Source organism: Mytilus trossulus, chromosome 6 (genome assembly GCF_036588685.1).
Source record: "Mytilus trossulus isolate FHL-02 chromosome 6, PNRI_Mtr1.1.1.hap1, whole genome shotgun sequence".
Classification (NCBI taxonomy): Eukaryota; Metazoa; Mollusca; class Bivalvia; order Mytilida; family Mytilidae; genus Mytilus; species Mytilus trossulus.
This window is the reverse complement of record NC_086378.1, coordinates 66253264-66268998: the sequence shown is the minus strand read 5'-3', so window position 1 is coordinate 66268998 and position 15735 is coordinate 66253264. Positions and strand designations below refer to the sequence as shown.

The 15735-nt window shown below is 32.5% G+C and overlaps 1 protein-coding gene across 1 annotated transcript; it reads right to left on the bottom strand.

Moving 5' to 3' along the window:
• Window positions 1-1809: 1809 nt before the first annotated feature.
• On the bottom strand, window positions 1810-14602 carry LOC134721707 (large ribosomal subunit protein eL13-like). Its single transcript, XM_063584881.1, has 4 exons — window positions 14544-14602; window positions 12503-12755; window positions 8806-8979; window positions 1810-2066 (listed from the first exon to the last, which is right to left on the bottom strand). The coding sequence occupies exons 2-4, from the start codon at window positions 12746-12748 to the stop codon at window positions 1848-1850; spliced, it is 639 nt and encodes a 212-aa protein (XP_063440951.1). The 5' UTR covers window positions 12749-12755; window positions 14544-14602; the 3' UTR covers window positions 1810-1847.
• Between the last annotated feature and the right edge of the window lie 1133 nt (window positions 14603-15735).

Here is a 15735-nt window from a genome sequence, read left to right as displayed (position 1 = left end):
CTATTTACTTTAACTAAAGTTATTGTGCGAAAACCAAGAATAATGCTTATTTGGGCCCTTTTTTGGCCCCTAATTCCTAAACTGTTGAAACCAAAACTCCCAAAATCAATCCCAACCTTTCTTTTGTGGTCATAAACCTTGTGTCAAAATTTCATAGATTTCTATTAACTTAAACTAAAGTTATTGTGCGAAAACCAAGAAAATGCTTATTTGGGCCCTTTTTGGCCCCTAATTCCTAAAATATTGGGACCAAAACTCCCAAAATCAATACCAGCCTTCCTTTTATGGTCATAAACCTTGTGTTAAAATTTCATAGATTTCTATTCACTTTTACTAAAGTTAGAGTGCGAAAACTAAAAGTATTCGGACGACGACGACGACGACGACGACGACGACGACGACGACGACGACGACGACGCCAACGTGATAGCAATATACGACGAAAATTTTTTCAAAATTTGCGGTCGTATAATTAGTTTCCTAGATTAAATTGTCTCAAGATTTTCTTAAAATTCATGTAGGGCCTTATAGCAGACTTTTTGGTATCAGTTTGTTGAGTACCGAATCATTGCTAGTAAAGAAGTAGAGACCAGTCCCCTTCTCTTAAATATTGGCTTGATCTGTCAAAGACGGAGAGGAACTTCTGAGGAAGGGACTGGATTGCAATCCTTGGCAAGCGAAGATGTCTTATTGGCAATCAAACCACATCTACATGTACTTATTTTCATATTAATATACCGGGTATGTAGGTATTATTGTGTGAATTTTTACTCTCTAAAACTTCTATCCATCTGCATGTGTTAAAGGTTATTAGTAAAAGAAAAGCTGCACCATAATACAACCATCACTTTTTCAATTAATTAAGTTCCAAAACTTTTCAATGTCACAAGAAATTTATAGAAAAAACTAGAAGGACAAACAAGATTAGGCATTGTCCGAAAAGACTGACAAATGAATACCATAATACGTCCTGTAAACGTACATATAAAAATTACTATCGACTTGATTTTGGTGATGTTGTTTCTCATTATTCAACTACTTGTACATCCTTGGCATTAATAATTTTAGGCTTTATATGGTCTCATGGAAAAGTAACTTTTCCATTCCTGTCTAACTTTGCTTTACTACGAGTATTAGAAACTAAAATGTCAATAATGGCCCTAGCATGCTTGTCAAATTTAGTATAATACAAAGCCGTTTATGTTTCTGGATTGTCAATTTTTGACTTCAGAATGTGTTTGCCAATGAATACAAGTTCTCTTAAAAGCACTATGTATTTTGTTTTCTGACACAGGCAACCATATTGCAATAGCAAACAAACTGCATAGTTTCCTACCTATTATTTGCTTTAAAATCCTAACAAAAACAGATGTTTCTCAAAATTAACAATTTTTTTTTACTATAATTTTGGCACCTGGTGTCATATTTTTTATCACACTTCTGTTGAAATTAAACATGTAAATAGACAGATGGTTACTATATCATGTATATTGCACCCAAATCATTTACCAGAAACTTGAATTAACTGACAGGAGAATCCATATGTACCCTTGAATCTCCATCATGTTGGAAAAAACACAGAGACAAAAATGAAATTTAAAAGTAAACAGACTTTTCAAACGGCTGAAATAATCTGTAGTCATGAAACGATTGATTGATGCTTGTGTCGTAAAGTCCAATGGTATATATTTCATACATTTTCCGAACTTATCAAGAAATAAAATAGGACAAGTAATGACAACACCTCATAGTGCAAGTCACTATGGCAAGGCAATCAAAACATTTTTTTTCATGAATAATCAGAAGAAATTTTTCCATATTTTTTTTTTAATTGACACCATAGTAGTTTATTTTTTAGGCTTGTTAGCCTCTTCCTCGGCCTTCTGTTTAGCCTTCTTTTCCCTGTATCCCACCAAACGAGCGGCTGCACGGGCCTGTCGGAGTGCGGTGAAAGCACTGAATTTCTTCTCCTCATCAGTGATCTTCCTTGCTTTCTCTGTTTTAGCGACATTTACAATAGGCATCACTGCCCCTCTTAGTTGTTTAGCCATTTTTATCTCTTCAGCCTGGAAATTAAATCATTAAAAACTTTATTTATACTGATAAATTGTGATAATTGTAACTACTCAATGACATGTAATTTTCATTTACCCAATATGTTATTCTTTGTATATAGACTAAAAACAGATTTATTTAGTATTGCACAACAGCGAGAAATCTTCAATCAAGAACTGAATGCTTCTTTATGCAACTTCATTGGGGTGTAAAAGCATTGAACAAAGTACATTGCGATTCATTCTAAAAATGTGTGCACGGTCAACCCTTTTACAACCCTATGAAGTTACAAAAATAAGCATTCATTACTTATAATTACATTTTATAGCTCAGGGCTCGACATTACCGTTTGTCCGATTGTCCGGGACAAGTGAAAATAGGTGTCGGGCAAGTAGATTCAACATACTACTTGTCCGATGGGACAAGTGAAAAAATCGATGTCAGATGTTAATAGATCAAATTCAAGACTTATACATTCCTAAAAATATGAATGATTGTTTTATTGATCATACAAAATAAAATAAATATTCATTGATTGAACCAGAGACATATAAACTTGTATAATATGTCTCTGATTGAACGAATTTGAACATGCTGGCAGCCATTAACCAGGGAAAAATAAGTAAGGGGAAGGAAACCAATGTAAATGTCTTCTTAGTATAAGCCTCTTGAATTAGGAGCACCTCCATATTCATGATATGGAGTTTTACCTTAACTTTTAAATTTTTAATTAAAAAGTTTGTATCATTTGATTTTGCTTTTAGGCATAACATTAAATTAAATAAGGTTTTATTTAATAAGATCTATATGTTAAAATAATAAGTTAAGATGTAAAAATTAAATAAAATCTAAAAAGGCAGATGTTTTACTGAAATGTTTAATGTACTTCATGATTATATATGTAAAAATCAAAATAAAATGTAAAATCTTGTTTGGCACCATCAATAAATTAAAAAGGTTTATTGTAAACAAGGTACTACCACTACTTCAGAATGAATATAGGTCCATGAACAGGAGAACCTAGTGGTAATAATAATATGGGAAGAGATATGATTTTAAAATGATCGACACATGATAGTGACAATGAGTCAGAGAGCTCAGTCTTGCAAATAAGCCTTCAGTCTGAAATAATAAAATGAATTTTGATGTGGCATTCATATAACATAACAAAATGCTCCCTATATTGATCTTTATTAGGTACAATCAAAGGGCAAGTGTTATTGTTGCCTATAACATACATGTATAATCAATATGGAGGATTTTCAATTATAAATTTGGACAAGTGAGTTAAGAGTTCGGACAAGTTGATTTTCTTTCAACTTGTCCGAAGGGACAAGTGAGAAAAAATGATAATGTAGAGGCCTGTAGCTAGGATCATGAAAACACGATTTTAATCAACTTTTTATTTAATGACCAGTGCACTTTATTTGGGACCTTGTGTCATCATGAATGATAAATTTCATTGTGTAATTATGTTGCTTAAGGAATATTAAAGGCCAGATTGCAGTATAGTCAATCAGAATAACGTTTTTTAATGAACAAGAATGTGTCCAAAGTACACGGATGCCACACTCGCATTATCATTTTCCATGTTCTATGGACCGTGAAAATGGGTAAAAAATATAATAAGCATTAAAATTAGAAAGATCATATCATAGGGAACATTTGTACTAAGTTTTAAGTTGATTGGACTTAAACTTCATCAAAAACTACCTTGACCAAAAACTTTAACCTGAAACTCGCACTTTCATTTTCTATGTTCAGTGGACCGTGAAATTTGGGTCGGTCAAAAGTTTAATTTGTCTTTAAAATTAGATAGATCATATCATAAGGAACATATGTACTAAGTTTCAAGTTGATTCGACTTCAGCTTCATCAAAAACTACCTTGACCAAAAACTTTAACCTTAAGTGGGACAGACGGACAGATGAACAGACGAAGGGGCGCACAGACCAGAAAACATAATGCCCCTCTACTATCGTAGGTGGGGCATAAAAATACATCTAAGGTAGCAATACACAGTTAGAAGTTTAGTTTCGCATTATGGCCCCTGTGAATATTTTAAATATGAAAGTTTTTGTACAATAAAATTGATTTTTAGATAATTGAAGAATAATATAGCCTTCTTAGTGGGTTTATATGAACATTTAGATTGATTTTAACATGTTTTATAGGCCATTTCTATGATTGACAGTCCGTATTTTCCTATCCGTACCGTTCATAGGTCCATAAATTATTGTAATGTTTATCAACAAAGATTTGGCGCTCGATCTTTTCAATTCAATTTTATGGAAAAAGGAGCAGGAAAGCATATGATTTTTTTTGGACCACTTGATAGATATAAACCCATGGATTCAGGAAAGGTATCACTGTAATTCATTGAAATTTTCCTTTAGACCAAATTTTTGGGACTTTTGTGACATGTTCACCCCCCTTTTTTGCTATATTTTGTATCTAAGAAATGCAGATTGTTGCCATGGTTACACCCAAAAGGGATTATATTTCACCCTTATGACCATTAAAAATCAAATCTATGGAAGATTTTCTTTCTACAAGTATATACATGCATAACACACATATAAAGCCTTCTTTGTTAGACAGGAGGGGAAAGAGGGTGTTTAAAAATTATGAGTGTCAATTTTAAGTTTTTTTCCTAACTGTGTATTGCTACCTTATGGCATCTGACAAAGCAAATAATTGCTTTATTTTTAGACAAACATACCACAAAACTATTGATATTTATGTTATAGATACAATTCTAAGGGAGAAACAACCTTTAGTATGACAATATATGTTAGTTTTGTTGTTTATTATCCTTAGCAACCAATATAGACATTTTGACACAAAGACTTGGTTCCGTTATAAATTGATACTTTATCGGCTACCCCTTGGAAAAGAAGATTGCGCGTTATGTAGAAACCTTAGAAGGGAACGCTTTATATTTTTTCATGTGACTAAATTAAATTTATTATTTTAGCAAGTATAAAGTCACAATTTAGCATGAATTAAGCCTAAATTTTTTCCCGCTGTTATAAATAAATTCAGTATTAACTAAATTTTAACCAAGGCTTTGGTATGGTAATACACAACAAAATTGACATTCTTAAGCTTTAAAATAGCTTTAACTTGTAAAAGTTGTCTACTGTTAAGGTTAATTTAAGTTTTTAAACAAGAAAAGACAGGGTTAGAAGGTATAGTTTTAGAAAATTGACCAAAAAAGGAGAAAATGCACTTTGACATGGCATGTTTCATAAAATCAATTTTTTGTTGCATTTCAGTGTCAACTGCTAACCTTCATAAAATATTTATTTCTGAACCGATTTACAAAACTAGCAGGCGAAAATGCTCGTTTTAACTAGTAGAAAACAGAAATCCATTTAAAGTGGAATTGGGAAAAAAAATGTTAATCCTTAAGGTAGCAATACACAGTTAGAAGTTTAGTTTCGCATTATGGCCCCTGTGAATATTTTAAATATGAAAGTTTTTGTACAATAAAATTGATTTTTAGATAATTGAAGAATAATATAGCCTTCTTAGTGGGTTTATATGAACATTTAGATTGATTTTAACATGTTTTATAGGCCATTTCTATGATTGACAGTCCGTATTTTCCTATCCGTACCGTTCATAGGTCCATAAATTATTGTAATGTTTATCAACAAAGATTTGGCGCTCGATCTTTTCAATTCAATTTTATGGAAAAAGGAGCAGGAAAGCATATGATTTTTTTTGGACCACTTGATAGATATAAACCTATGGATTCAGGAAAGGTATCACTGTAATTCATTGAAATTTTCCTTTAGACCAAATTTTTGGGACTTTTGTGACATGTTCACCCCCCTTTTTTGCTATATTTTGTATCTAAGAAATGCAGATTGTTGCCATGGTTACACCCAAAAGGGATTATATTTCACCCTTATGACCATTAAAAATCAAATCTATGGAAGATTTTCTTTCTACAAGTATATACATGCATAACACACATATAAAGCCTTCTTTGTTAGACAGGAGGGGAAAGAGGGTGTTTAAAAATTATGAGTGTCAATTTTAAGTTTTTTTCCTAACTGTGTATTGCTACCTAATGTAACTATTTTAATATAAAGGAGTAGGTAAGGGTCAATTTTGGCCTCAAATTTCAAATTCATCTTAAGAAAGATTTTAGACACTTTTTAAACACTTAAATGTCTATTTCAATGGATTTGATAAGTTTATGTGAAAGATTTTAACTGATATAGTCATTAAAGATACTCTGATTCAAGCTTATATATGAAAAATCTATCAAATATGCCAAAAATTTTCACTTTTCAGGTGTTTTTTGTCAAAAATGAAAGTGGCCGCATCCGTGTTCATCCTCAACCTTTATATATGTTCCAGACCATATGAGTATTTGGACCGTACGCATACGATCTGGACCGTATACATATACCCGTACGGTACGACCATACGCGTACAGTCAGACCGTATGCGTATACTCATACGGTCAGACCGTATGAGTATACGCATACGGTCTAGCTGGCAATACCTGTTATTGAATCAAATTGGTTAAATTTAAACAAACATTTAGTGAAATCTTTATTTTTAGTTTTACAAATTGTTATTATTACAATAGACCACTTTCGAGTTCATCCGTCACCGGAAAAAAATCGTCAAGTATACGCGCCTTTATCATCGTCATTTGTGCATTTAGGGGCGTCGTCACTTCCCTTCCAATGTTGAGCGAGTGGTTGGAAAACTATAATTCTATATTGTACGAATTATTCGGCAAATTGAATTCTCAAAATTGACAATCAACACTGCTGTCATTAGGGAATTGTCAGTAAGTATCTACAGAGCAACCATTATTTCTAGTTTATCCTGCACAAAGAGGATCACTAAGACGCTTGATGAACGTAAATAGTGCAGGGATACAGGCAAGCCCCTCTATCTGGTAAATGACGTCATAAAGGTGTGTATAATTGACGAGTTTTTGCGGGTGACGAATGAACTTGAAAGTGGTCTATTAGATGGATAAAATGAACAAGCTAACATTCAAAATTAAATATGTGTTGAAATGTACATCTGAATCCTATTTTTGTACTCTCGCACTAAGTGACACTTGCTACCACACTTCATCTGAAGTAACGTAATATTTTTTTACATTTACATGTTTGCAGTTAATGCATGTTCCTAAGCTTTGCATTATTGTTTTTGCAATATTCTAAAGCAAGTGTCCTCCAACATTATGCTTATTTACAATATCTTCAATTTCAGTGAGCATAATTCAATACAGAAAAAAATGTAATGTATAACATCGACATGCTAATTATAAGAGATTCAAAGATTTAATTAGCGTGCTGTTTTTAAGTAATTAAAATCTAAAGCGTGTATTTCAATTACAATTGAACTTTTTATATAAATTTTAGAGTTAAGTTGTGTTGATCTGTTATATGCATTTGTAACTTGACTAACTTCCTAATAATAATCAGACCATACGCATACAGTCCGACCGTATGAGTATTTTGAAAAAGTATGCATACGGTCCAGACCGTACGTGTACGGTCAAAATACTCATACAGTCTGGAACATATATATGGAACATATATATTATGTATAATCAACAAATGCAACTTACATTTCAATATTATGAATGAACACAAATGAGGCCACTTTCATTTAAGATGAAAAAACGTCTAAAATTTATCTAAAATGCTAACATTTTGAAGATTTCAGTAATTTAGCATAACTTAAAGATGATTGTACCCCATACATGTGCATTGTATTGTCAAAAACAGCCGATATGTATGTATTAGAAGCATTCTACTTTACAATACATAGCTTAAAGATTACATTTTCACAATTTTGTAAAACTGCTATATTTTGGGGCCAAAAAGGGGCCTTACTGAACCTACTCCTTTAAATCATATAACTAATTTTAAGTTCTCTGACCACACTTTTTCTGTGTCAGAAACCTATAATGTGTCAAATATTTGATTACAAACTGTACATAAAGCTTGAATATTGTGGCCAATGATGCTTTTCCACAGATTCACTTGCAAGTTACCTGTGGATTTAAACTTTTGCAAGTTCTATTGTCCCATCTAATAAATACAATAGCTTTTGTTCTCTCTAGTGTATTCACTGGGACATTTAAATTTCTTTATAAGTAGTAACACTTTATGTATCATTAGCCTGTAACATGGAGGATGCAAGTTTGAATATGGCACCTAGAATGTGTACATCACTAAACTCAATTGACTATATATGATTGCTTGGAATCAAAATACTTATTTACATGTTTGTTTATGTGTTACATATTTGTTTTTCGTTCATTTTTTGACATAAATAAGGCCGTTAGTTTTCTCGCTTGAATTGTTTTACATTGTCTTATCGGGCCTTTTATAGTTAGACTATATGCGGTATGGGCTTTGCTCATTGTTGAAGACCGAACGGTGACCTATAATTGTTAATGTTTGTGTCATTTTGGTCTTTTGTGGATAGTTGTCTCATTGGCAATCATACCACATCTTCTTTTTTATAAGTTATATAATTATTGACCTAAAAATAAAAAAATATGTGTTTTGGGTCCTTCTTTCTGAAACTGTTAAGACCACCATCCCTAACAACAATCACAACCTTCCTTTAGTGGTACTGAACCTTCTGGTTGAATTCCAAAAAGATTCATACACTTAAACTAAAGTTATTGTCTTGGCAATAAATAACAGGCGACTAATTGCACAAATACCCTGGTGGTCATAGTGGTTAAATACTTACTGTAGCATCACCCTTCCTTGGTCGGCTCAACTTCTTGGGGAACAAAATCAATTTAGATTTGTATTCCTTTAGTCGTTGTGCATTTTGCTGAATAGACTCAACAGATTTGTTCTTTCTTCTGTAATCAACAGCAATACCAATGCTCAAGGCTTGTCTTTTATTAATTCCAGCACTCTGAAAAAATAATTATATTTTTTTAATTTTTGGCGAATTATGTATCAATATTAAACAGAAAACTAAACAGCTGATATATACATGTAAATATTGGAACATGAAATTCATATAAAATATTTCAATTGCTTTAGTTTTAAAATCATGTGCTGAAACATCATGATTATCATTGTTTGAAACGTCTCACAATACATTTTTAATTTATACAGTTAAGGAAAAAGTCTTAACATTTCCTTTTCTTGAGCAAGTATGATAAACAAACTACTAAATACTGTTCATATACATTTGAAAGGTATAAACATGTCCATGTTGATGCAGCGGCGAGTGAATTAAGAAAACGGAATGTCAATAATTTAATAGCAGAACATTTCTGAAGAAATACAGGATTTTCTTTTAAAGAAAGTCTTTGTAGTTGTTCACATATTTAATAGTAAAAATCATAAGATGGGGGACTCATTGGGGTGTTCAGATCCTGGATTCTGAAAACTGTTTTGTCAGATTCCAGTATCCCGCTTACATTATGTACCTAAGCAAGCAACATTTTTTTGTCGCTTACACTATGTACATGTACCTACGAAATTAACATTTTTTTTGTAATTTACCGTGTCCCGCTAGACTTTATGTCTCGTTTTCACGGCACAATAATTTGTAATTCACGTGTGACGCTTACATGTAATCAGTGTTTCAGCTAGGATTTTGAGGCCTTTAGTCACTTTTGCGCGATAAAAATCAGCCTTATTTTTTTTATAAAGCAAGGGATCTAGGATGTTTATCAAACTAGCTATACATATATGTCCAAGTCCTTCAAGGACTAGTCTAGGATCTTTGAAGACTTTAGGATTGCTAATGTAGGCAGTTATTGGCAATATTGAATGAATTGACTGATGTGATGCTAAGATATGAAGATAAGAACAGGGATCTGGTAATATGATCAAAACTTCACTTCAGTTATTTTCAGGGCTCACCCCTTATCAACAAAAGTTGGGTGCCTCTATTTTTTAACCACTGCACAAATGAACTTGGAACGACTTTTTCACTTCAATCATTTATATCCTTGAAAATACGTTTTAATATCTATTTGGAATCAATTTCTTTAATATTGGATAGAAGGATCTGCATCTATACTTAATGTGACGATTCTTATATATGACTGTAGACTGTAGATCACGTTTACTTTCGATTTTTAAACAAAATGAAATGTAAACAGGAAGTGACAATTGAATAATAATTTCAGAACAAAACCGGATTCATCTACGAACTTTTACGCATGCGCAATGCATAGAACAGGAAGCACCTGTTTGCAAGTGAAAATATTTACGTTTTTAATTAAGTTCATTCTTTTTAATCGAAGTTGTAGAAAGTTTTTGATGAATATTTATATAAAGTATGACGCAAATATGTTCAAATGACGAAATTACGACAAGCAAACTGCAAATTATGATCGTAAGGGAAATATTGAAAATAAAATAAAGTTGAAATGTCCGGGAAGTTTATCAATTTTGTTCAAATGACGAAATACGACTGAACTGTGAGAAATGATTAAAATGAAATGCTGACTGACTGATTTAACTTAAAATTGATTATTATGATGGTCATTTATGAGGTTTTATAATGATAATTAAGGGATAAGTGACCTAGGCGGATTACTTGTCATCACAACTTTTAACACCTTTGGTAACCGTTAATTACCTGAGGGTCATAAACTTGTCAGAAACATAAGGACAGGAAGAATTCAAGTAATTTGATGTGTAAATATTTTAACACTTTCCAAATTTAAGTGACGAAATTGATATGAAATATTTTCGTCATTTCGAAAACCTTTTCGTAAAATACGAAAGTGACGAGCTCTAGCAAAATCACTGATGTAATACTAAACAAGAGGCTCTCAAGAGCCTGAATCGCTCACCTTAATTCTTTTGGTTAAATCTCTCATCAATGATTATTTTGGCTTTTCAATTTATTTTAATGTTTTTTGGATCGTCCTATTTTCTTCAAAAGCAAAAAAAAAATCAATTTCTCCGATGTTCTATTTTAGCCATAGAAGCTATGTTTCTTGACATACAAGGAAATAAAATATAAAATTTATACTAGATACTATGAAACTCATTTAGCCCAAGTTTGGCTGAAATTGATACAGCAGAGAAGATTTTTTAAAGTAAGTCAACATGATGAACAAATTGTGAAAAAAGTCTTTAAAGGGCAATTACTCATTAAGGGGTCAATTGACAATTTTGGTCAGACAGACTTATTTGTAAATCTTACTTTGCTGAACATTATTGCTCACTTTAAAGTTTATCTCTATCTATAATAATATTCAAGATAATAACCAAAAACAGCAAAATTTCCTTAAAATTATCAATTCAGGGGCAGCAACCCAACAACAGGTTGTCTGATTCATCTGAAAATTTCAGGGCAGATAGATCTTGACCTGATAAACAATATTACCCCATGTCAGATTTGCTCTAAATGCTTTGGTTTTTGAGTTATAAGCCAAAAACTGCATTTGACCCCTATGTTCTATTTTTAGTAATGGTGACCATGTTTGTTGATAGATCAAAACTTCGGATACAATTTATAAACTAGATACCCTAAGGAACATTCAGTTAAAGTTTGGAAGTATTTGGCCCAGTAGTTTCAGAGGAAAAGATTTTTGTAAAAGATAACTAAGATTTACGAAAAATGGTTAAAAATTTACTATAAAGGGCAATAACTCTTAAAGGGGTCAAATGACCATTTCGGTCATGTTGACTTATTTGTAAATCTTACTTTGCTGAACATTATTGCTGTTTACAGTTTATCTCTATCTGTAATAATATTCAAGATAATAACCAAAAACAGCAAAATTTCCTTAAAATTACCAATTCAGGGGCAGCAACCCAACAACGGGTTGTCTGATTCATCTGAAAATTTCAGGGCAGATAGATCTTGACCTGATAAACAATATTACCCCATGTCAGTTTTGCTCTAAATGCTTTGGTTTTTGAGTTATAAGCCAAAAACTGCATTTGACCCCTATGTTCTATTTTTAGCAATGGCGACCATGTTTGTTGATAGATCAAAACCTTGGATACAATTTATAAACTAGATACCCTAAGGAACATTCAGTTAAAGTTTGGAAGTATTTGGCCAAGTAGTTTCAGAGGAGAAGATTCTTGAAATAGTTTATGACGACAGACGACGACAGACGCCAAGTGATGACATAAGCTCACTTGGCCCTATGGGCCAGGTGAGCTAAAAATCAGCAATCCCACTTCACATTTAGACCCCAATGAGATCCACTGAAATATTTTCATATTTTTTTTTTCCATCAAAATTTATCGGTTTTATGGCTTTAATCATGTTATCTGATGCTAAAATGTGACTAATTGAAACGATAATTTTACAGATTATATTATTGATGCTGTCATACATGTACATTGTACATCCACAACATAAAGATAACATATTACAAAAGCATCTCAATTTCCTTCCGTTTAATAGTGTGTTATATAATTAAACATTTGTTAACCCCTGTTGACAAAAATACCTTCAATTCTTCAAGGGTGAAACCCTTTCCAGATCGAAGTTTAGTGTTGTATTTTACTGTTGGACAACGAACTATGGGTCTAAGCTGACCAGCAACTGGACGAGGGGCAATCTTCAAAGCCTTCTGAACTCTGGTCCTGTGCCTCCTCTTCTTTCTCATGGGCTGGTTGAACCAAGTTTTGACATATCTCTGCCAGTCTTTTCGGAAATGCCCATTTGGGATTACGTTGTTCCTCTTGGGGGCCATTGTTTAACTGAAAAACAAATGAATAATTTCAAAGTTAAATTAATTCATGCATGTGTCATATGTAAATGTGTGATTTTGTCTTTGCCTAATTTTTTTTCAAGGGCTGTAAAGGAATCAGGCAATGTCAGTTTTCTTTTTGCTTGTTGACCTGTCGTCATAACTCCTTGAGGATCAACACTTTTTTCCCCTCTGTATTACAAAAGGGTGCGTTACTATCATCAGAATGATCCTTTGTTAAGCACACACATATTGATAATTGCATTAAAATCATTTCATCTTCTTTGTAAGGTTGTCAGAGAATATTAAAATATTTTGTAATAATAACAAAGCACAAGCTACATGTATGATTAAAAGTCAATTAAATCGGTAACTTGTTTTAAGAAACATTTCGAAAGGTTTCTATTTTGCTTATTTGAAAACAATTTGAACTGGCACATTTACTTATTTGAAAATGGAAATTTCATATGCCGCTGCTTATACACCTTATTGATATTTGTCCACTATTACTGGATATCACACAGGTTCCCGTAAAATTTTGACGTCATAAAGCAAAATATCTGATGCCACAATGGAAAAGTGATTGTTGAATGCGTCAAGCAGCCGGGTCAGCCAGGATTACCGATAAGGTGTATTGAAAACCCTGCCTATGGATTTTAAGATTCTGTAGGGGGCCGGTTGCTAACCATACAATTTGTAATAGGATGTATCTTCTTTTTTATATAATTCAATGAAAATAGATATTATTTTGATATTGGAGTTTAGTGACATTTTCTGAATTGCCTGTGTATCTAGATATAGGAAGATGTGGTGTGAGTGCCAATGAGACAACTCTCCATCCAAATAACAATTTAAAAAGTAAACCATTATAGGTTAAAGTACGGCCTTCAACACGGAGCCTTGGCTCACACCGAACAACAAGCTATAAAGGGCCCCAAAATTACTATTGTAAAACCATTCAAACGGGAAAACCAACGGTCTAATCTATATAACAAGACACGTATATATCACATAAACAAACGGCAACTACTGAACATCAGATTCCTGACTTAGGACAGGTGCAAACATTTGCAGAGGGATTAAAGTTTTAATGAATCCAAACCTTCTCCGATATTCTTAAACAATAGCATAACATCACAACATAGAAAAAAACACGATCAAATATCAATTGGCAGACTCAACTCAATCAAAAAACGTATGATTACATTTATTGGTCCCTAGAGGACAGTGAAACAAATTTATCACCCAGATCACTGCCAAGTTTTGAATGAAAATCAGAAATAAATTAACAAGTCATGATAGTAGATTTGACATCATGACCCTTTCACTATACCATAACATAACAGACCAAGCTTTGTGTTTTCAATCATGGAAAGAAGTTGGGGACTACGATAATTAGGTCTTTTCAATTACATTACTTCTGTACACAACAAATTTAATTCTAAAGATCCGACTCCAGAGGACCTACAAGTAGTACAAGGTCCTATGATTCCGTCGAATTGTCAAGACTGTTCAATGTGCATGTATTAAACTTCAGAAACATAAAACACTTTAATCAATGCATATTTTACAAATAAATCGGAAGATACATTGCCGAGAGAGCTCACCGAGGACGACTAAACATAGAGGGTGATATCATTGAAATTGCTAGTTTATTACGATGTCGAGCAAAGAAATTGGTATTGTAGCTATCAAATATGAATACATGTAGTTATAAGAATTGTTTGGAAGTTCGATTGTAAATGTTATTTGAACAGATTGATCAGATTTAGCAATGCATAATATTTTTTAGACATACATTCGTATGGCCGAAAATGAAAAAGGAAGAGGAAGTTGATTACTTAAAATATTCCGGTGACGGGATGAACAGAGAAAACGGATTTGAAAAACAAAACAAACACTTGTTCCAGTATAAAGTAATTTAAGAAAAGAGGAATAATTAGATGTTTAAAGCTGTATTTTGAATGAAATTAAATAGGAATATTAGTATAAATGTATAAGAATAGAATGTAGACAACTATAATGATAATATGAAAGGAATTAATATTCTATTATTCGGCGTGATTTTTTCAAGTTCAATGATCGGCCGTTCGCATGATCAGTCATACAATCATTTTTCCAAAATATTATTAAACCAAAGATTTGGTAAGATATTATCAAATCTTTGAATAAACAGATAGATATGTTCTTCATTTACAGATACATGTGTTCGGACATTACTTTAACACTGTATTAAACATTTTTTAATAAATAAATTTGGTGTATTTACTGTCTTCTGATTGGTTAAAATTATTAGTTTTATTTTCAATGTTGTCAATGTTGATGGCGACACGCCCACTATTACGTTGAGTATTCATACGCCAACATGTGTGTACGTTGTTTTTGTTAATACAAATTATATAAACAGTTCTTTGAGCCTTATTGTGAAGAGTCAAAAATTAGTTTTATGGTTCAATAAATTCAAAGTAGATGATAGCCATTCATTAAAAAAGGGGGGTGTCTTTGCGGGAGTATTCCAAGTCGGTCATACAAATACAAATTTAGCAGCAAATTTTACAACCCTTTCAAATAAGTTAACTTATTTCTTAAAACGTTGGACATTTGAAAATTCAATGGAAATTCGTCTCATCTTAATTAATACCAATACCCTTTTTTTAAATATTTCATCTTTAGCTATTTTTTCAGGTAAGCAAACCAACAACCAAACTATACATGTATTACTAGCGACATTATGATTATAAAATACACAATTCGTGCAAATGTCAAACACTGGATGACATATGGGCACTAGACGTGTGCGCATTTTAGCATGGAACGGCTGTGACGAAAGGAAACTTGCGCTCTGAAGATCTCTGAACATTATCGACATTTGCATGCTCTTTAAACATAAATGTACCTGTATGAAGTTAAATCCAAAGAAGCGCTCCAGACACACATGTGTAATTCATGAAGTGTCATTTTCGCCCAATAGAAAAATTAAGGCGCACATG